Source organism: Cucumis melo, chromosome 6 (assembly GCF_025177605.1).
Source record: "Cucumis melo cultivar AY chromosome 6, USDA_Cmelo_AY_1.0, whole genome shotgun sequence".
Classification (NCBI taxonomy): Eukaryota; Viridiplantae; Streptophyta; class Magnoliopsida; order Cucurbitales; family Cucurbitaceae; genus Cucumis; species Cucumis melo.
Genome location: NC_066862.1, coordinates 3,910,613 through 3,933,370, shown reverse-complemented (window position 1 = coordinate 3,933,370; position 22,758 = coordinate 3,910,613). Strand labels below are relative to the sequence as shown.

Here is a 22,758-nt window from a genome sequence, read left to right as displayed (position 1 = left end):
TTTGCATGATCTATAGAACATTCCTATTGAAGGATCCATCGCAGAAAAGGAACTAAGAAAACCTATTTTTCCAAACACATCACTCTCTTCCCTCTTACACAGTCACATCCACTATATGATTGTGACATTAACCCCAAAAAAATCTCACTGTTATAAAATTTCCCCAAAATGGGGAAAAAAATCTATCTTATGAGAGAGAAAATATCTGTCTCACCTTCCTTAATTAATAAATCCATTCCATTCTCAAAAGGGAAAGGGCTAAAATGGAAAATACAAAAGAAAAATTACACCTTTTTTATTGTTATTGTTTCACTTGTTTCTATAATTAGTACTGATTCTCTCTTCCTTTCAACACCTACTCTCTCTCTCTCTCTCTCTCTACTTTCTCTCACCCCATCTCTTTTCACAGTCTATATTTCCACTCTTTTAGTGATACATTTTGTTTTAGAATTTTGTAGGGAGAGGGAAAGTGAGATTAATTGAATTTGAAAAAAGTAAGGAGAACCCAGATCATGAATCGTCCCGGGCGGCGAGTGAAGGAGGAATTTACGGCGTCGAGTTCATCAAGGACGACGACGGCGTCTCCTCAGCCATTGGAAGGGCTACACGAAGCGGGACCGCCGCCGTTTCTGACGAAAACATATGAAATAATCGAAGATATTGGAACAAATCATATTGTGTCTTGGAGTAGAGGCAACAATAGCTTCGTGGTTTGGGATCCTCAATCCTTTTCCTTAACTCTTCTTCCCAAATATTTTAAACATAGCAATTTCTCCAGCTTCGTTAGACAGCTTAATACCTATGTAAGTTCTTCAATTCTTCACCCTTCTCCTTCTTCTTTTTCTTTTTCATATATATGTTTTGTAACGTTATTCCCACTTAATGATAAAAGTTTTTGATGTTGCTTTCGAGTTTTTTTATTAATAAAATATTGATAGATCTGAAATCAATATTTTTTTTTTAATTTTTGCGATTAGGGATTTAGAAAAGTGGATCCAGATAAGTGGGAATTTGCTCATGAAGGTTTTTTGAGAGGGCAAAAACATCTTTTGAAGCTGATTCGGAGGAGGAAAGCCTCGCAACCAAACGCTTCTCATCAAGCTCCGGATCCTTGTGTCGAGGTCGGCCGATTTGGGCTCGACGGAGAAGTCGATCGGTTGCAACGTGATAAGCAGGTTAGTAATTTATGGCTTATGCAATGCTAATTTAATAGTAATTAAACAGAAAATTTGATGAAGTTTATATATTTTGGATGGAAACAAAAACACAAAGCTAAGTCACCAGAACATAATAGTTTTTCACTACACTTTGGATCATTTAATTCTTGAATTTGTAGGCTGTTTGACGGGGAATTTAGTTTTCTATTAATCTTCTCGTAATTTATTAGATGTCATTTTCGCAGTTTTTAATACTATTGAAAGTCTGGTAGAAAATTATTGTGTTTATTCTTTTTCGATTTTTTGTTTTTTTTTTTTTTGTCTTCCCAAAGTAAAAATTAGAAAAATTTGTGAATCAATCTAATATTTATAATTGGAAGTTGTGATTATAAACTTATAATTATTATAAACTTAATTTTTAAAAATAAATAATGAAATGTTATCAAACTATACTTTAATTTTAATTATTCCTTTTGATTTCTTAATGGTTGATTTGTTTTCTCACATTTTTTTACCATACTTTACTGTTTTATTTTGTTTCCGAGTGTTTTAGTTTTGTTTGGAAGGTTTAAATACTAATTTTACTAATTAGTTCCTTATTTTGTTAGAGGTGGTTAAAAAAAATTATGATTTTGAAAACTAAGAAAATTAGTTTTTTATTTTCTCAAATTTTTGCCAAAAATTCAAGTATATTCTGTTAGAAAAGATAAATTTTTTGCTAAAAATTCTAAGTTTCTGTTAGAAAATAATATCTATAAAAGAAGTAGATAACAAACAAAAACATGTTGGCAAGGTATGTTTAGTTATTAGCTTAGCTTATGTAAAAACAAAAACTAACATTTGGTTCCATAACTATATGATTTTTTTTAGATCAACTTATGATATTCACTTTTATAACTATTCATTATTTTAATTTTGTTAACTATAATTTACTAATGAGCCTATTTCAAAATAAGGTTATGAGGTTATTTGGTAATCATATGGTTTTTTATTGTTTTAACTTGTTAACTATGTTTAGTTTCTATAAACTTATCTAATTTACTATATATTTTTCAAATTTTGTTTAAAAAATTTAACTTTTCGTTTACTTAAGAATGATATACAATATTATAAAATACGGAAAGAAAATAAATAAAGAAATCAAATATTATCCCCCATGACTCTAGAAAAGTAGTTTCTTATTAGGAACCAAAGTATGAAATTATAATAAAAAATCAAGTCTAAGTTTTAAAAATTTACCAAAATGGAGGCTAACTAGTTGTAAAACAAGAGGTTAATTACTTTACCAATTGGACTAAATACTTCAATTGATATTTTGTTTGGAAAGGTATTGATGGCAGAGGTAGTGAAGCTAAGACAACAACAACAAAACACAAAAACATGCCTCCAAACAATGGAACGTCGGTTGAAAAAGACAGAGACAAGACAACAACTAATGATGAACTTCTTAGCAAGAGCAATTCAAAACCCTGATTTCATACAACAATTAATCCACCAAAAAGACAAGCACAAAGAATTGGAAGAAGCCATCAACCGAAAACGAAGACGACACATCGACCAAGGGCGACCTGACTTTGAAGATGAAGAAGAAAAAGAAGATCATGATCATCGTCTACCTCCCTTCGTCAACGAGGACATCGAAATGGATGTCGACTTACTTCCCGTTGCCAACGAAGAGCATCAAATGACATACCATGTCCCTAAGAAAGAAATTATGGATGAGAATTACGAGAGAAATGTTGATGGTGAAGATTTGAATGAAGGGTTTTGGGAGAATTTGTTGAATGAGGTCAATGAAGAAGATCATTATGGATTTGGAATTCATGGCTTTGAGGAACAAAAGGATTATAAGGATGAAGATCTTCATGGGATCAATAATGAATTGGTTGATCACTTTACTCTTTTTACTTCTACTGATCTTAAATAAATCTACAATTTTTGTTTATATATATATTTTGTATGGGAAGAGGGAGCCATTTGTCCATTGAGAAGGTTTTTTTTTTTTTTTTTTTTTTTTTTTGTTTGCATAGTATGCAAATTACAATGTTGTTTTGTTAATTGGGGGATCTCAAAAGATAAAATATTTGGAACCACAAGTTGACATTTTCTTCTTTTGTGTATATCTACTCTCTCCTTTTTTCCCCCAGTTTGATTGTCATACACTTCAAAACAATTCAATTCAGTCTAGATAATTTGGGTAGTTTTAGATTCTTTAGTAATTTTGGGTCGGGTTTGATTTCTGATTTTTTTCTTTAAAAAAAAATAAAATAAAATAGTAGAAACAAAAACACATGTTTTTTTAGAGGGGCAATTCCAATATTGACAAAAACAATGGAACAAATTGAGCATATGACCCAAAATTTTGTTTTTTGTTCTTTTGTTCTTTTTTCTTTTTGCAAAAATATGAAAACCCGATGTCCAATTTAAAATTGGACACAGAACTGAAGAGTCTAAAAGAATACTCTAATTGATTCACGGACTAGTGCATGAAATTACTATCGGATTGCGATTATTTCTTTTCTCAATTTTGTCATAATAACCTTTTGATATTGTTTGATTGCCTTCTGTTAGTCATTGGACTTGTTACTATTCTTTGACTTTCTAATTGCTGATTCATAATGAATGTTATCTAATTGCTATCGTATTTATTATGTTATCTGATTGTTGTTTGCTTTGCTATTTAATATAGATAGTATATTTATTTGTTTTTTTTTTTTTAATTCATATGACTTTTGTTTTCTTTTACGAACACCGAATGTTTAATCATTATTCTCAAGCTTTGACATTAGATATTGGGCTTTGAAGTACCAAAGCTTCATATGTTTACTGATTAAAAAATAAAAAGAGATTCGACATGTCTGTTTTTTAGCATATTGGTCATTTTTTATAGTCATTTGATTTTCAATTGATTACCATATAAAATTCTTTTATTTTTGTCAATTAGTTAATTATGCAATTGACTAATGATTGCCAGATAAATACTTAATATTCTTTTTCACATAACTTATAATTTTTAATAAAATAACAAAATAAGGTATTAATTACGTGACCAAACAAAAATCACAAAGTAAACCCTAAACCGACATAATATCTAATGAAAATCACAATATATTTAATATTATTCAATCAAATAGAAATCACATGAGAACCAGATAGAAATTATATATAACAAATCACATAACAATCTATAATTGAACCATTCAAAAAAAAATGAACCACGATTGTTCTGCCTCTTGATTAAGACCAATTTCTTGAGCTAACGCCGCCAAATACAACTATACCGTCAACCAAACAGCTAATGTACAAAGAACACTATACACACAAAGAAGCCTCTAAACCGAAACCAAACTTGTACAAAAAACACAACCTTCAAACTTGAGGTCCACTGGTTGAAAATCAATCTAGCCCACCAAAGACCCATGTGGCAATAAATCGATCATTGATTGTTGCTCATCGGAACCCCAACGTTCAATACTCAAAATCTAATGAGATTCATATGAAAATCATATAGAAATCAAATACTAATTAATCACATGGCAATTAGACAAATAATTGTTTGCGTCAAGGAATGAGATTTCTCAATAAAACAAAAACAACATTTAAAAATATGTTACTAATATTGTCTAAGAACTCTAGAGTCTACCAAAAAGCATATATTAAGATTACACTGATATATAAGTATATTAATACCAAAAGATGATAATCAAATAGAAATCAAACATCAATTAGATAACAATCATATGACAATTAAATAGTAATCGGATGAAGAAAAAAATTAATGCATTAAAAGAATATGGATAAATAAATTCGATAAACAAATAGTGAAACAAAACACTTTTTTACGCAATCATACCCACTAAATGAAAGAAAAAAGAAAAAAAAAAATCTCGTTCACCTACAAAGTTTTCTCTCACATAATAATTAACGTTCTTATTATCTTATATTTTTTGTCACATAGTTGGTAGTTTAGGATTGTTGTTCCATTGTCTTTTGCCATCTACTTTAATATAATGATACATTTAGTTAGTAGTGCAATATTGTTTAGAATTAACGTTGGAGAACATCGTAAACTCCAAAATCTTAAAAGAGCATTTTACACATCCAAATGCGCAAACAAAATTAAAGTCCAAACTAAGTAAAAAACAAATAACACAAAATTAAATATGAGACACAAAAAGAGAAAAAATGATTAAATGGAAACACCTAAGTCAGTCGTATTTTGAAAATCCACCTCATAACAATGAAAGGTATTTTCTCAAACACGTTCCGTGCACGATCAGACTTGTTGTTACTAAAAAAAGGAACCTTTCTTCTTCGTGAACTCATTCTAGTCGCTACTCTCTATTCAACTAATTATCATCGTCCGCTTTGGGTCTTGTCCACCTGTCGTCCCCGAAGGTCTCATCATCCCATCATAGTCGTAGATTGAAGCTTATGGGCTGTTTGACTCTCTTTGTTGTCCATTCTTTTTGTTGCCACCGACTCCAATTTTTCTTCGTCGTTCAAGTCGCACCATTGTAAGGGCAGTTTCACCGAATTATAGCAATAAAAAAAATACCATAAATTTCTGTATGAAAATGTTTAACTGTTATTTATAAGTTTTTTACTTTTTAGGTTTCTCACGATTCGAGCCCTACAAGAAAAGTATCAGAAGTAATTTCAAAATTACCAGTAAATAATTTACTTTATTATATCCTCAAACATACAAATCTTTTCAATATCCTTAAATAAATTTACTATAAAATGAAAATTTGAAAGACTGCAGTCATGCTTGCAAAAGTACATTCCCCTTAAGATTTGTGAAAACGTTATTGTTTCATAAAATACAAAGTAATAAATTTGCAAGAATAGAAATGTTCGAGAGTGACACACGACGACACGACACACCCATTTTAACGTTGCGCGCTAAGGTCATTACTCAAAATTAAAGTCCATAAGAAAAATGGATATCCATTTCAAAAGGCCCACATTATTAGGCCCATTAATCTACCGACAGCCCAGTTTCCAAACCTCCTCTCTTGTCCAATCAATACCCATCGAACCGTCACCGTCGTTTTAACTCCGTCTATTCGAGATCTCAACCGTTGATTCCCTAGCACCTACTAAGGTTAGGAGACGCGCACACAATTGATTAGAACTCGGGAAGAAGACGACTTTGACTATCCTTTAGTTTAATTAAAAATTGAATTTGACGTGTAAAATCCTCATATCTTTATCGCTAAGGAAACACTCTCTATTCGTGCGCCAAGTCAATGTCCAATGGAGTTGATCCCACGTCAACCCCCTCAACCCAATTTATTATATTCATTCAATTCAACCTTTCTTTTTTAAGGTTAAATTCAAATGTTAATTTTTTAACTAAACCAAATTTATTGAATTTGACTAGCCCAACATTTTAAGGTCAAAATAAAATTTAAATTCTCTTTCCATTCAATTGAATCCTCCACCTCACCAACTATCTATTTTAAATTTAAATGGTCAGTTTTAAGTTCGATATGTAATATGACATGTTTAATGTTTTTAAAATTTTATAGACAATTATATATTAAGTTGAATGTTTCAAATTCTATTAAGGTCTACGTACATGATTAGTTACTTTATTTAATTTATTTTGATTCTTTTTTAGAATATAATCAACATGTAATAGCAATAAGCATATATTTTATTACAATTTGTTAAGGTTTTCCACTTGAGATACTCACATGCTTGTATTTGTATTAGGGATGGTCTTGTATGAGCCCCCAACCCTACTACGAGTTGTTTTATTGTTATGATTTTCCATGAATGTAGGTGAAAACATAATCAGGTTACTTTACAGATGATCATCTTTAGCGCAATAAGTTGTAAACGCGTAGTAGTGGTATGTGACGTAATCAAATGGTTAGAAATCATATTTTCACAAAAAACTTCTCTAAAAAGTCATCCATTCAAGTCAATTTGTCAAGAAACACAAATTTCAAAAGTCACAAAAAAAAAAAAAAAAAAATCAATGAATCATCGAGGTTTGTTATTATTACTACTACTTTTAATTTAAGAAAACACTACTTCTAAGTTCTACATACGCTCCTATGTTTTGTTATTCACTTTATAGTCACATTTTAAAAAATCACGTCAATCATTTTCGAGTAGTTTTTAAAAACCCATCTTTAGTCATTAAAAATTGACTACAAATTAAAGTATTTTAAAGTAAAAGTCATAACTAAAAAAGGAAAAAAAGAATAAAATTGATTTAAAAAAAAAAAAAGAAAACAAAATGATGATAGATGTAAAGAATTAAACACATGGTTAAACCGAAATTTAATCCCTCGATGATTTAAAAGAAAAGTCAAAGTCTTTGCTGTGTTGTTCTTCATCTTCTATTTTGGAATAGGAAAAACAGCAAAATGAAATAAAGAATAACAAGTGTTTGTGTAAGTTTACCTTTTAGAAATAATTAAAAAAAGAATTTAAATTTAAAAAGGGAAAAGAGAAAATTAATTGGGGGGGGGGGGGAGGGGGGGGGCTTTAACAAATTTTGTTATTTTGAGGAAAAAAGAAGAAACAGAAATATTTATTTATTCTAACAAATTTGAAAACCTTAGGGAATCAGATTCTTAATCAATAGTAGAGATGGGTCCAATGAAGAGTTAAATTCGGTAGAGAAATGAAAAACGCGTATTTATTAGACAAAAACGAAATTATATTCTTGGAATTAAAATGAATTATCAATATTTGGATAATTCAAGGGAACTACTACGAGGACAATTTTGGAAATTCCGTGTAAAAAAAAAATTTGATACAGTTTTTTTAATTTTTATATCTTTCGTGTTTGTTCAGTTCTGAAATCCTTCGATTGGAAGCTCCTCCGGTTTCTCACCATTTCTCCTTGTTCGTTACGAACGGGAAAGGATTGTTGGTTGTGTTGATACCAAGTTTGATCCAACGTCTTTCAGCTTTTCTTTACCTGTAATGCCGTCGGTGTCAATTTACTACGCCTTCAATTTGCTTGTTTTTGGATTCTGATCGGCATTGGCGCCGTACTGAAGGACTGAGTTGATAATCTCAGCATCTAGGGTTTTTTTTTTTTTTTTTTTTTTTTGTGGTTCTGTTTGGTGTTTAGATGGGGGCTGTGCCTTCTACGCCGAGTCGGACCAACTCGCGGCCGCAGGATACGGCGGAGTACTTAATCGGAACTTTTGTTGGAGAGGAGTCTTTTCCTATTTCCTCTGATTTCTGGCAGAAATTGCTTGAGCTTCCTCTTAGCCTGCAATGGCCGACTCACCGTGTTCATCAAGCTTGTGAGCTTTTAGGTTGGTTATGTTTTTAATTGCTTTGAATTGTTTAAGAGTAGGATTTCGTTATCTTAAACTTTGTTATGCTATTGGTTTGGCTCTGAAGGAAGACCGAATACCGAATTGAATGTGATCTAACTTCTGGATTAGTTAGATATTATATGTTAGTGGACACTATATTTGCCGCATAAGATTCCATTAGCCCTTGATTAGTGCGTTGGTGCCATGTTGGAGCTTTTATGTGCTATGGTTCAGACCGACAGATTCTTGTGCGAATAACGTTTTTTTTTTGTTATAATTAAGCGAACACTGAGTTCGTAGCTATTGCCTTTTCTTGAGGCTGGGCTGCGGCCGACATTAGACATTATTCTGTAATTTGCTCTGTTTTCCACTACATTTGGAATCCTGGGACTTACTAAATCTTCTTTCAATGTTTAGATATAATTGCCGTTAAAGGTTTTAGCAACCCTGTTTATCTTTACATCTTTTTGGCTTCGCGATATTTGTGCAGCAACAAACAACTACAAGACAAGGCATCTTGCAAAGATTTTAACCCACATGGCATGGTGCTTACAAGAGTGCATTACGAACTCTGGAGCATCATCCTTGACTTACGAGAAGGCAATTAATGCTGTTTATATCTCGTCCGTTTTCTTGAAGCACTTGATTGAAAATACGAAAAGTGACAGGATTGGAGAATTATATCTATCCCTAAACGATAACGAATCAGCATCAAAAGATTTCATAGCTGGTAAAACCTTTTTGGGTATCATTCTCTTTTATTTGTACACTGTAGAATGGGAGTTGATGATTTTACTAACTTGGTCTCCACATCATAAAATATTTTTCTTATAGAAGAAAGTCCTTATGTGCTTGGAAAGGTGTTAAGACATTCTCATCGTTTCAGTCGCTTGTGCATGTATGAAGTTGGTTAAATCTGTATATCTGTTTGAGATTAGTTCTATTATAAAATTTCCATTTCCTGATCTGTTTCTCAACCAGCGTGGCTTGCGCTTTAGCCTTATTTTCTAGTTCTCTTTGAAGTACCAAAGGCTTCACTCTGCCTCATTTTATATTTTGCAGATCAAAATGTTGAAGGTTTTGTAATACATGCTGTTCTTAGCTTTATTGGTTCAGTTAATATAAGGTAAAGTGTTGGATTTATTCCCTCACCTGATGAAGAGATATTTAGGGTCTATTGTTCTGATTATAATTTTTTCTTAATAGCAATGAGAAATACTTCCTCCACGTGGAGCTACTGAACTTTATGTTGATTGCCATGTCAACTCAACTTCTTTCTGGTCCATCTCCTAGACCAAAGGATTTTAATCCATTTATTGATGCGGCCATGGCTCAGGTAACTGGATTTTTAACTAGTAAAAACTTCAAAATTTCGAAGTTTATTGCTGCTAAGTTCTTATTGAAATTTTCAGGACAGTGCTTTGGTTATTGTGGTCATGCGCAAACTACTACTCAATTTTATAAGTCGGCCTAATGTACCCCTAAATAGTTCGTATCCCATATTTTCTGATGGAAATCAATCCGGTGTCTTACAGAGAGTCAGTTCTGCAGCAGGTGTGACACCTTTTCTTTCACTTTTTTGAGTGTTTGTCTACAGACACTTAATGGATAAGAATATCTTTAACATCATTTTTAATGGAATACATTCACTCGCGTCTTTGAAACTGATTTTGGAGTGTCTGTGTGCAACATTTGGTGTTATTTCTTGTCCAATTACTGATTTTGGTTCTTTGGTTTTGTTGTGTTAAAAAAAAATGTCATTTCTTTAGAGGCAGCTTTTGTCAGATTTAGTCGTCAAGATATATTTTTCTCTATCATTTGGTTCTTCATTAAGCACACTGAAACTGATCATCCATAATTGGGTTTAATTGATTTTGACTTGATCACCATGTTGCATGTTTAGTGTTACTCTTGTTCTTCCTTGACTACGTTTCTAACATTCACATGCCCATGTCATTTTGTTGTCCCAATTCTACAGTCGATGAGTTTTTTTTTTTCTTCTTTCATGCACTGAAAGAATTATGCTTGTTTCTATGGCTTGGGATGTGATTTAATGTACCTTTGGTTGTGAACGTGATTTGGTAAACCATTCAAAGCTCATGTTACTGATATAAACCTTTGCTAACATGTGTACCTTGTACAGCAAATTTTGTGTTAATGCCATTCAACTACCTGGTCAGTTCAACTTCCCAAGGTTCTGGTAGTCCATTGGCCGATTGCAGTTTAAATGTTCTTCTCATTCTCATTCATTATCGCAAGTGTATTGTTAGCAATGAATCTCTTGCAAGTGGTGATAACGTTATCTCAGATTCTCTTTTGAAAGAGAGTGCAACCTTTTATGATAATCCGTATTGCAAGGCCTTAGAAAATGCATCTGATGTTGAATGTAAGATATGAAGTTTTCTTTTCACCATTGCTATTTCCTTCTTATGGTTTTACATATGTTTGATGCTGGTTTATGCTTGTGGTTTGCAGTTGATCGTGTTGATTCAGATGGTAATGCACATAATGGTCCACTTGTGCGGTTACCATTTGCTTCGCTGTTTGATACTCTTGGAATGTATGTATTTGATTTCTTGTTGAACAAACATTGTAATTATATGTCTAAAATTCATTGGTTAAGTTTTATGCATTTAGGACTCTGGTTGTAGCATTCTACGGTTGCTCGGTTCTAGATTTTTTTTTCGTACCACAAATGTGCTATTTCAGTTTAGTGAAAAACATTGCAGTGGCACGTTGCTTTGAATACAAATTCAGTCTTAGACAACCTTTTGCGTCGAGCTCCTTAACAGGCTATATATGCGCAGGTGCTTGGCTGATGAGGGTTCTGTGCTTCTGCTCTACTCGTTATTGCAAGGGAATCCTGACTTCTTGGAATATGTTTTGGTGCGAACTGATTTGGATACATTGGTAAGTTGCTCGAGTTCATATCCAATATCCTGGGCTACATCTTACATTGCATATTTATCAAATGCAACACTTCGTTGGTGTGATGTTTTAACTAAGTTTGTTCTTTTATCTGTTGATGGTGATTCAATTTGGATTGAGTTTTTTCTGTTTGTGACTTTATTTAAAACATTGTTACCTTGTTAAGTTTGTATAACGATTACAAGCGTTACATATCCACTTGATGCAGTAATTTAACAACTAGTTCATATTTTTACATCTGGTTGATAATCTATGAACAGTTGATGCCAATTTTGGAAGCACTCTATAATGCTTCAACAAGGTCATCTAATCAAATCTACATGCTGCTGATCATACTTCTAATTCTCAGTCAGGATTCATCATTTAATGCAAGCATTCACAAACTGGTAAGGCTGATGACTTCTTGTATGTTTCCTGCTTCTATGAGTTTCTCTTAAGTTTTATTACTACATGTACAGATACTTCCTGCAGTTCCTTGGTATAAGGAGCGTCTTCTTCATCAAACGTCCCTGGGTTCTCTGATGGTGATAATCTTAATCAGGACCGTACAGTTCAACTTATCTAAGTTGCGGGTAGGAATTGACAAGATCATCTAGTTAAAATATGATTGGAGTAATTACAGTGCATTCTCTGTGGTTTCATGTACAGATGACAACTGTTCTCATATGCCGTTTTTATCTGATTTCGTAGTCTTACATGCTTGGGATAAAATTTAAAAAATATGCTTGTGGAGTGATGAGTACCATTGATTTGTATTTAAGCTCGTAGTAAGTTGTATATCTAACTTGTGCAAAATATTTCAAAGTCAAACTATTCCTGGAATGTGTTAGCTTTCTTCTTCTCATTTCTTCATACATACACATAAAAGTTATAACGTATTGAGTCATTTTTTGACAGGATGTATATCTTCATACAACTTGTCTTGCAACATTAGCAAACATGGCTCCTCATGTCCACCGTTTGAGTTCATATGCATCTCAGAGGCTGGTCAGCCTTTTTGATATGCTTTCAAGAAAGTATGTCATTAATTCCTTCTGTTGGTTGATTTAGACCTTTTTTTTTCCATGAATGCCCTTGTAATAAGAGATGGGCTGACTTCCACTTAAATTTCTCATTGAAATGGATGCTCTTAGAACATTTTTTTGGGTTATGTCCAACTTATGGACACCTTTTCTCATGGGGCGACTCTTCTATTATAGTCAATCTTATGAGTTGTGTTTCTGCCGCAATTTTGGATGTAGGTATAACAGATCGGCAGAACTCAGAAACATAAAGTCCGATAATGCTAAAATCGACTCCATGGAAGTCAATTTCCCAGCTGATGATGCGGTATTTCACTAATACTTTGTAGGGCCAAAGTCAAATTCGTGTTTGGATTATATGGAAGCACGATATTTATTTTTTCATTTCTTGCTTTGCTGAGTAAATTGTTTTTTTTATTGTAGTCAACTGAGATGCATATTTATACCGACTTCTTGAGACTTGTCCTTGAAATTTTGAATGCAATTCTGTCTTATGCTCTACCACGGAATCCTGAGGTAACATCATACAAGCTGATGGAAGATTCAATAACTGGTTGTACTTGTACATTTAGCTTTGTTCTTATCAACTTACCCTCTGTACACGTCTGCAGTTTATATATGCATTAATGCACCGGCAGGAAGTATTTCAGCCATTCAAGAATCACCCGCGATTTAATGAACTTCTTGAGAACATATACACTGTATGCTTCTGAATATTTTATCGGATGCCCCCACAAGAGACTATGCTTCAGAATATTATATAATGTTCTTTTTTCAATTTTGTCTCCCTTATCTCTGTTAATATTCTTATTTGACATCTTACTTATTTGGCACTGTCAGTCAGTTGCAGGTACTTATTTACTTGTTAAACCTGTGTAGGTATTAGATTTCTTCAATAGCCGCATAGATGCTCAAAGAATGGATGATGATTGGTCAGTAGAGAAAGTGCTGCAAGTTATCATTAATAACTGCAGATCTTGGCGTGGGGAAGGCTTGAAGGTGAGAAAAAAACCTAATGTTTAGCTGAATAACCTCTTCAAACTTGATTTCTGAAGACCACTTACCTTATTACTTTGATTTTCTATATGAATTTATATTACTGTAGATGTTTACTCAACTACGTTTCACGTATGAGCAAGAGAGTCATCCCGAAGAGTTTTTCATTCCATATGTTTGGCAGCTTGTACTATCAACCTGGTATCTATGCTTCCTCCTTTTATGTGAAATCTATGCGTACTTTCATCAGAGAAATCAAAACAAAGTTGGTTGTCGTTGTCCCTTGTGGAATTTCATCACATGATTTTAAAATTAATTTTCTGCTTATAACTTCATTTTGGTTGTTTTATATTTATGGAGTTTTGGATCCTCTTGGGAACATTTCATGATGTCATCGTATCTGAATTGTTAAATCATTTTCTTATTCATCAGATTTTCTTTATTTTCCTTGCTTTTCTTTTCTTTACGCCAATCTAGCACATGTAGCTAACCCATCTTTCCCTTTTTCTATATCTGACTTTTCAGTGGATTCAACTTCAATCCTGGAGTCATAAATTTGTTTCCGGCCAATGTACCTTCAGAAGTAAGTGCCTTCAATATATAGTAAACTCTTACCAGATGATTTGACTTTTCCTTTTTTCCCCCTTCCCTTGGACACGATTAAGAACAATAAAGAGAAATACAAAACGAAATTGAATTTACAGCAAATTCTACTGATGTGAGAGTAGAATAGTATGTATTGAATTGTATGCTTACACATTTAATATCACAGAAACGCAATGATGAAGATTCAACTCAAGATGATAAGCAAGCAAATGGTGAGGTTCAGAAGTTGGCGATTTACGTCGATCCTTAGGCAAGATTGTAAGGTAAGACAATACCTTGCTACCCTCAGTAGAGATGTGGATGGTATAAGGTGAATATGTATATAGATGAAAATATATTCATCCATTCTTTTCTGTTTATATGTTTTGAAGCAAGAAGCCCACTGTAGATAAATCATTTTGAGGGAGATAAATTGTGTAATGAATAAGAGACTGCGAGCAAATATAATATTAAGATATAAGTTTCATGGTCTAAAAATAAACCCCAGATAAATACCCCTTTAGTTTCATTGATATTTAAAATGTTAAACATGCATGTGTTAGTCAAATTTATCGTATCTCATCATTTTTGATCTAAGGGTGATTTAAGACGACATCAGAGCCCAAAGTCTTGTCTTTAAATTCTCTTGTCATTCCATTCATTTCTATTAAGTATTGGTTTTGTTAAAGCTCAAGGGTGTTAAAATGTATTTATACGATTAAACTTATTAGAACCTGTACGTTTAAATTTAAGTTTTTGGATTGATGAGTTGATTTAGCATTTACAGGATGTGATTTTATAGTCTTTCATTCAGTCAATTTTGAAATGGCCGTCCATAATTTGATTTTGTTTACATAGTTGTTATAGATTATAGCCCTGTGGTGAGGTGGTTTTATTTGTGATTGGAAAAGGCCAAAGGGAGAGCAATCTTAAATGCACGCTGTTTTTTGTTTTTCATCCACCTTGCCCCCTCCCGTTTCTCTTTGTTACTTGTTCATAAGTAGCATTTGGGATAACAACACTTGTTTTTTTATCTATTAATCAATAGCTTAGATTGGTGGGACAGTGTTAAAACTTAAAGAAAGGATTTTGATGGGTGAATTCACGATATCATATTTAGAAATAGAATTGTAGCAATAAGGACTATGATTTGTTCATACGAAAAACAAAAATCAAATTTTTTTCTTGGGTTGAAGCATTTTCTTCGTGATTTCCTTTGTATGTGTAATATTAATATACATATTTTTTGCTCCAGTGTCACTAATAGACTTGACATATACTCTTCTTATTCTACTGATATAATAGGTCAATGTACTAATGGTATGCTTTTTTCTTCTTTTTTGTGGTGAGAACCGTTATGTTTGTGTATGCTAGAAAATTCAAAATGTTGTTTCTATCTTTGCTTTATATCACAAGCCATCAAGTATTTGGAATAAAAAACTAAAAATTTATGAAAAGAGCAATAATTATTTGCGATGCACTTACAGAAGATGGGTGTAGATATTCTACCCAAGTGCAGCTTGAGTTGGGTGCAGTCCAGCTACACTCAATTTTTTAAGACCTCTCTTTCGCCACTGAGCAGAAAAGTAAAGTTAACTCCTAGAAATACAATGGCTCGTTCAAAAAAAAAATAAATAAAAAAAAAGAATCAATAAGATCATTAAATTCAGATAATTTCCCAGTGTGGAATCTGAACCAATATACCTATAATTTTATTTGAACTAATTATAAATTGAAGTCACTGGCATCTTCTAAGCCCATTTTCTGTACCACCTAAATTCATTTTTTCCCACCAATTTAAGTATAGCTGTTGTTACGGGACAAACTTTGTTTCTAAAAGATAAAAATATATTTGAAATTTCTATTTTGTACCATAAAATGTGTATCTAAGTATTGCCCTCTTTAATATTAGACATAATTTACTTTATAGGATTTCTAAATAAAACTGATCAGATTCTTAGATGAAAGATCAGATGATAAAACAAAAAGTTGTTTGAAATTTAAATTTTAACCTAAATTATTAATGGAAATTTAAGTAAGGATTAAAATACAAACTCCTAACCAGTTATTTTTTTTTAATGTTAGCATCTATAATTGTGATGTGTGCTTAAAAAAAATTATTTTCAAATATAGGAACCGATCTTTTTTTTTTTTTTTTTTTGAAAATTTAGAATTTATCTTTCAAATCAAATTATTAGATTTTATCTTTCAAATCATTATTAGATTTAATCTTTCAAATAAAATAATATAGAATTTTAGATTTTAGATTTGCAATTCTATTGTATCTTGTAAACATTTTTCAATAGTGTTAACATTTACCCTAATTCTATAAGTTATGAGGTCTATACTTATGATTTATATTCAATGTTCATTTTTGACATTATGTGTTAATCTGTAGACGCACTCTTCATGTGAGTGTTAGAAATCATGCGAACGTGTACATATAGACAACACCATTAACAAATGGATGGAAACTCAATTATATGACTGAATAGTGAAAAAAATAAACATAAAGGAACACTATTGGCACATGATTAAGGTACTTAAATACTACACTTTAATAGCACCTTTCCTTTACATTCCTAAAATTTCATTTAATACAAAATCATATTAGACATTGCATAAAATGTGCACAACTTACACCAGGCTTCCACCTTTAACATACTCGGTGAAGGCCAAAGCAACAAGGCCCAACATTGCGAACCTCCCATTCCACAGCTCGGCGTTAGAACTCATTATCCCCTTCGAGTTCGACTCAGCGCTCACTCCTTTAAACAATGGAATCAACGATGCCAATGTCAGAACCACACTCGTTCCCACAAACCATGGAATCCCTCCGTTCGCTATTTGCTCGAACACGTCCTGCCCTTTCGATACTTCAACTGCTAGCGCAGCCACGAACCCGATCATCGCTAGCCGCCCGTTGATCCTCTCTGGTCCTGGCCCGCTGAACGCCAAAATGTCTGTGAATTTCGTACTCGTCACCTGCGAATACAGTCAGATCTGTAGTTAACGATCTATTTCGTTTCGATCTGTTTATAGATCGAGAACACATATAGCCGGTGATTTTACATGGTTGTTTACCTTAGACGTTGACGAGGGAGCTGGCTCTAGTTTGGGAGGTGACGGTGGGATCGATGATGGAATCGCTTGCTCTCTCTGATCCTCCTAAAACCAAAGCGGATAAATAGATTACTTTACGGTTAAGTCCCTAGAAAGTTAAATTACAAAATCGAAGTAAACGTATACCTCCCCGGTGCATCGCACTCGAAAGGCGCCCGTATTCCGGGAGCACAGTCGAACCGCCGCCGGGAGTAGGCGATTAGTCGTTGTCCTATAAACACCTCGACTAGCCGTGCTTGAGGGAATGGATTGCATCACAGCAGAAGCGGCCATTGTGATCTGCGGTGAGGAAGGAAATGACTTCGAAGCAAAGAAGGCAGCAGCTCTTGGTGGCGATGAGGGTAACGGTGGTTGAAGAAATGGCTTTGGAAGATACACTGGAATCGAATAGTGAAGAGGTATTGGTTATGGAATGATGAAACTGGGCGGGGGGTTTATATAGCGGGGGATGGGGTAGGGAATGGTGGGTATTTAAGTTCCACGTCAGCAGTTTCTAATTACTGCCAAACAAGAGAGTCACGTGTCTTTGTTTGTCCACACATGAAAAGGGGAATGACGTGGCTTCCTAATTAACCGTATAGGATCAAAGGAAACTTTTGTACAGTGTGCTTTTAAAGTAGTTGGAAGAAGTTTCCAGATCCATGGAGTAGTAATTAGGCTCTTTTGTTCTATATATATATATATATATATATATATATATATATATATATATATATTTTTTTTTCTTTTCTACAACCAGATGATCTTTGTTGCGTCGTGGAGTAGACCACTGCCAAGCAAGAATAACGTGACCTTGGTTCTATATTGTAAGAAGTCGATTGCTCACTGAGATTCACACGAATATGAATCGGATGGAATCTGTAGCTCGAAAAACAAAGACACTAAGGAAATAGTGTTTTTTCTTTATTAAAAAGTTGTCAAATACGCTCATTTTGAAGAACAAGGAAAAAGGTTTTTGAGAATTTTAGTAATAGGAATTAATTTAGATCTCAAAATTTATAAAAAAAAAAAAAACAAAAAAACTTTTTTCACCCAAGGGCGATTACCCAGACCCCCAAAATCCACTTGCTCGATAGACACGACAACAACATGTGTGATGATAGGTTATTATAAATTTCTTTGCAAGTATCTATATATATACTCACTTGCTAAACACACGTTAGGAACAATTACAATCTCCTTTCTTTCAAAACAAATTTTTTTAAATAAGGGTCTTTAGCCTAAGGTCATTCCCAAACATTTTTAATTATTTTTCTAACATAAAAGTAGATTAAATTACAAGTTTATAGGTATCAAGCATTTTAAGAAGTAGAATCAAGTGTTAAGAATCTAACAAAGCTGAAATAGAACAAATCGAAGCCTTGTTAAAATAAGAAGATCAATTAAAAGAAAGTTGCTCAAAATTGCGTAACTACCTTAACACAAGTGTTGCAGTGCTTGCTATGTGATGTAACATTGAGATGGAATGTTGTAAGTGCTAAAACGTTGTAGTGTCACAACACTACTATAAATGTTGTGGCACTTCAAACATTGTCGACAAAAATCCTTGCCACACACGTAAGAGTGCCATGTTGCCACTTATGAGCATCACAAAGATGATTGCTGCTATATATCCAAATTTTATGAATTTTTAGGTCAATTCTGTTTTAGGCTTTTCAGCCCCCAAATCCACCATCTCTTCTTACATTCTCGTTTTTTCTTAAATTTTATGAAATCTATTATTTGATTTTGAGGATTCGTGCTAGATTTTCTATATTCTCATTGAATTCATGTGGCTTTTGCATTGGTTTTATGTTCAATACTTGTAATATATGCTCGATCGGACTAATCTTTGTGTATTATTTGCTAAGCTAGATCAGTTTGATGCATTTATGCTTCATATTATTGTGTGTTACCAAGTAGCAAATTCTCCTATGTATAGCTAAGGGGCTAATGTACAATATATGAATGTGTAGATTACTAAGTACCAAATCCTAAGTATGCTTGTGAGCAAATTTGTGTGGTGGTCTACAATAGCCTTTTTGCTATGATGGTTCAAGAACATAATCATTAATTAACTTGGAGGCTTATCGAATTATTATTCGTCTTGGTGAACCCAAAGGTTTAACGCGGATGCATCAAGTTTAGTTAATAAACTTTTTTATATATATATATATAGTTTTTATATTTTCGTATGTTCGTGCCTGGATCAATGTACTTTCAAAATGAAATCATATATTTGTGAATCGGTAGTCTTTTAACTTTTGTTCCAAGAAAATGTTTATTTTTCTATACCAAAATAAGGAAAGTTGAAAATAAAAAGATAAAAACAAACGTTTTTATAGTATAAAATAGAAAAAATCGTGGACTTAAAAGGAATACGTTTACGTTATAATGTAGATTCATAGGACGGGTTTATTTTTCATTACGCGCTATAATGAGAATTGTGAAAGGATCAGTTTTGTAAAAGAAAATAAAGAGGAGGAAGGGGTAGTTTTACAAATTTGAAGGGGGGAAGGGCTTCCTAACCCCCATTCATCGTTCTTAGATTTCGGAAGAAGAAATCAACCCGAAAAGCAGAGAATATGGAGAGGAGGGTGAGAGAGAAGGGTCTCGGATATCTGTTGGCGGCTCTTCTTCTGTTGAGCCTAATTGCCGGAATCGATTCCATTTCGGTCACTGTGAACGAGATTGAATGCGTCTATGAATACGTATTGTACGAAGGCGACTCTGTTTCTGGGAATTTTGTAGTCGTCGATCATGACATTTTCTGGGGTGCCGATCATCCCGGCATCGATTTCACTGTAATCCCCGTTCATTCCCTCTTTTACTTGTTCTTTTATTCATGTTTGCAAGACGGCGATGTCTTTCGTTTCCCCCGATTTGTTGATTTGGATCTTTGATTTGGGGAGCGGGTGCGAGGATTTGATTTTGCTGAGATTTTTATTTAGTAAATTTGATTTGGGAGAGAAGGGTAAAGGATGTTGAATCCTTAAGAACCTTGAAATGTTTGCCCTTTTGTTAATTTGGATGTATGGGGCTCGTTTGTTTGGATTTCTGATGATATTTTATATTGACAATTGTAATTTATTATGCGAGATTATCTGCTATTTGCTGTCTCTGATCAATCGATTCACATTAATAATCTTCTTTCGGGCCATGAACCGCCTGATCCTAGATATGTTTAGAGAAGTAAATAAAAATGTGTCCTTTTGTTTATTCTTCTTCTTTAATCCATCTTATTCTAGATATGTTGTTTCTTTGGCTATGATTTGCTGGATATTGGTGTACCTGAAATCTCATGACGGAGTTTCGAATCTAGTGGCCGATTGTTTCATATCCATAATAAAATGTTCTTTTGAAGATATCCTAATGTGGGTTACTTTCTTGCAGGTTACATCCCCCGCAGGTAATGTGGTACATTCTTTGAAGGAGACATCTGGTGACAAGTTTGAGTTTAAGGCTCCTCGCAGTGGAATGTATAAATTCTGTTTTCATAATCCCTACTCGACTCCAGAGACAGTTTCTTTCTACATTCATGTTGGTCACATTCCCAACGAAAATGACCATGCTAAAGATGGTAATTGATTACACTGCTGCATAGATGCTACACTTTTGTGCTTAGAGTTCATGGTTTGCATATGAAACCTCATTCATGTTGTTGTGGTAATTTTTTGCAGAACATCTAGACCCCATAAATGTTAAAATTGCAGAGCTTAGAGAGGCATTGGAGTCAGTCACTGCTGAGCAGAAATATCTGAAAGCACGTGATGCACGCCACCGTCACAGTATGTGGTTTTTTTTATAAAAAAATTTCACAGTTTTGTAGGATCGGTATATCTATGGCATTTCGTGGAATTCTTGTTAGCGATTGTGGTATTTAACTCCTCGCATAAGATGAATGTCTTTTCTTCTCTAGTGGTCCAACATAACTATCATGAGAATGATTGGAACTTGATGTCTCTGTGTGGGATTCCAACACATGAAGCTTAATCATCAAGCCTTTAATAATGCCTATAGGATCAAATGTTGAAGCGATGGGCTGAATAAATAAATTTGGATTAATCTTGATTATTTTCCACTAGCATTATATCTCGTGGAATTATGTTAGAAATTGCACCCTTTTTCTTCCAGTCTAATATTAATGTAGAGGTATAGACATGACGGACTCCATCCATATTTATGGTTCACACTGTTCAGCCATGGCACGTTAAAGAAGAGTATATTTGGCAATAGTTTTGTTTTTCTTGCTCTCACCCCATCTTACCTTTTGGTTATGTGCTAGTGAGATAAAATATTAGAAAGAGAATAGCTCAAGTTAAGTATATTAGAAGAAGTTATAATTTATTTTATCCTTTTGTTTGGGTAGCACACAATTATACTGAAAAATGAGAGGCTTATTGATTGAACTTATGACTTGAGAACAATAGATATAAAACAACATTTTTTTAGATATCAAAATTTTGCCAAGATATAGAAGCTAGAATGAAAATAACCATCTGCAATGATTTCACCATATTTTCACCCCCCGCACCCCCACCCACATCACACAATTTTTGTTAGAATCTTATACAGTTACCAATGTCAGCTTCCTAACAGAACGTGAGATATTATTACTTTAGCTTAAGAAAGTAAACTTAGAGATATTGAGTTCAAATTTCTTAAATTTCATCTTTCCTTTTCCATTCTACGCTAGTAGTCCCACATGTCAACGCTTATGATGGAATTAGCATATATTAACGTATGAAATTTCTCCTCACCACACTTGAAGTTGAAGTTATGGGTAATTCTACTGCATACAAGAAGTTATTTTTCATGACCGATTTGTCTATTAAATTAGGACACTCTGATATAGTTTTTGCTACCGTTTCCTTGCCCCATTGTTGAGATGTAGCTGACAACTTATTGTTTTCCTTCTGAATGCAGCAAATGAGAGTACAAGAAAGCGTGTAATTTTCTATACAGTGGGAGAGTATTTGTTGCTTGCTGTTGCAAGTGGCCTTCAGGTCATTTATATTCGTAGGCTCTTCAGCAAGTCGGTTGCGTATAACCGTGTCTGAGCTTCCATCCCAGTGGTAACATTATTGTCTCGTTGTTAGGCTTCAGGAACTTTAGGAATGAATTATAAACTATCATTTGTTGAAAAAATTTCATTGGTATGTTATACAATCGCTTTTGACTATGCTACCATCCTTAATCATAACTTGGGTTCACGTGTTAGATCTTCATGAAGTTAGGAGAAGCCATTTACCCTATAATGCTTCAATGAGATGATGTGGTTCCAAATAGCATCCTCATTGCCCCCTCTTTTGTTATGAAAAGCTGAAAGTCTATTATATAAACCAAAAACTAAATAATACACTCGGCAAATTGAAACTATGTTACGTACATTATACCATTTAATGATCGCCAGGGCATAACTATCTCTATCTACTATTGTTCAAACTTATAGGAAATGAGAAATGGAAAACATTCGTACATTTTAGTCTCTAAAGCATTTCTTAGAGATGGTTAAAGGAAATCCCTCACCATATTTCTGATGGTGTAATCTACAATACGACTGGAGTTCTTTGGGAGGGCTGGGCATATTTTGAGTTTGATGTGGGAGCCTGTTAGCATTTCTTTTTACCCATATGTTTGTTATTTTTATGTGCATTGTTTTTAGTACGGATGTTA

General features: G+C 33.4%; 4 protein-coding genes across 6 annotated transcripts; 3 read left to right on the top strand and 1 right to left on the bottom strand.

The window, feature by feature from the left end:
- The first annotated feature begins 317 nt into the window (after positions 1–317).
- Positions 318–3,102, top strand: LOC103483673 (heat stress transcription factor A-6b). Its single transcript, XM_008440394.3, has 3 exons — positions 318–803; positions 978–1,175; positions 2,485–3,102. The coding sequence occupies exons 1-3, from the start codon at positions 513–515 to the stop codon at positions 3,082–3,084; spliced, it is 1,089 nt and encodes a 362-aa protein (XP_008438616.1). The 5' UTR covers positions 318–512; the 3' UTR covers positions 3,085–3,102.
- Positions 3,103–7,793: 4,691 nt separating this feature from the next.
- Positions 7,794–14,513, top strand: LOC103483674 (uncharacterized). The gene is made up of 18 exons (XM_008440395.3): positions 7,794–8,446; positions 8,940–9,179; positions 9,512–9,575; positions 9,656–9,785; positions 9,862–10,003; positions 10,593–10,835; positions 10,925–11,009; positions 11,257–11,359; positions 11,638–11,763; positions 11,836–11,949; positions 12,275–12,393; positions 12,619–12,706; positions 12,823–12,915; positions 13,011–13,100; positions 13,279–13,398; positions 13,505–13,596; positions 13,921–13,978; positions 14,168–14,513. Exons 1-18 carry the CDS (start codon positions 8,257–8,259, stop codon positions 14,249–14,251), a joined length of 2,181 nt encoding a protein of 726 aa, XP_008438617.1. The 5' UTR covers positions 7,794–8,256; the 3' UTR covers positions 14,252–14,513.
- Positions 14,514–16,436: 1,923 nt separating this feature from the next.
- Positions 16,437–17,539, bottom strand: LOC103483676 (early light-induced protein 1, chloroplastic). Of its 3 annotated transcripts, none has more exons than XM_008440398.3 (3): positions 17,230–17,539; positions 17,065–17,148; positions 16,437–16,965 (listed from the first exon to the last, which is right to left on the bottom strand). In XM_008440398.3, the coding sequence occupies exons 1-3, from the start codon at positions 17,374–17,376 to the stop codon at positions 16,618–16,620; spliced, it is 579 nt and encodes a 192-aa protein (XP_008438620.1). In that variant the 5' UTR covers positions 17,377–17,539; the 3' UTR covers positions 16,437–16,617. The 3 variants fall into 3 exon arrangements, with proteins under 3 accessions (XP_008438620.1, XP_050942055.1, XP_050942054.1); XM_051086098.1 differs by having other exon boundaries at positions 17,065–17,139; positions 17,230–17,523; XM_051086097.1 differs by having other exon boundaries at positions 17,065–17,145; positions 17,230–17,522.
- A 1,927-nt stretch (positions 17,540–19,466) lies between these two features.
- LOC103483671 (transmembrane emp24 domain-containing protein p24beta3) lies at positions 19,467–22,264 on the top strand. Its single transcript, XM_008440392.3, has 4 exons — positions 19,467–19,886; positions 20,476–20,662; positions 20,763–20,870; positions 22,009–22,264. Exons 1-4 carry the CDS (start codon positions 19,668–19,670, stop codon positions 22,140–22,142), a joined length of 648 nt encoding a protein of 215 aa, XP_008438614.1. The 5' UTR covers positions 19,467–19,667; the 3' UTR covers positions 22,143–22,264.
- The last annotated feature ends 494 nt before the right edge of the window (positions 22,265–22,758 follow it).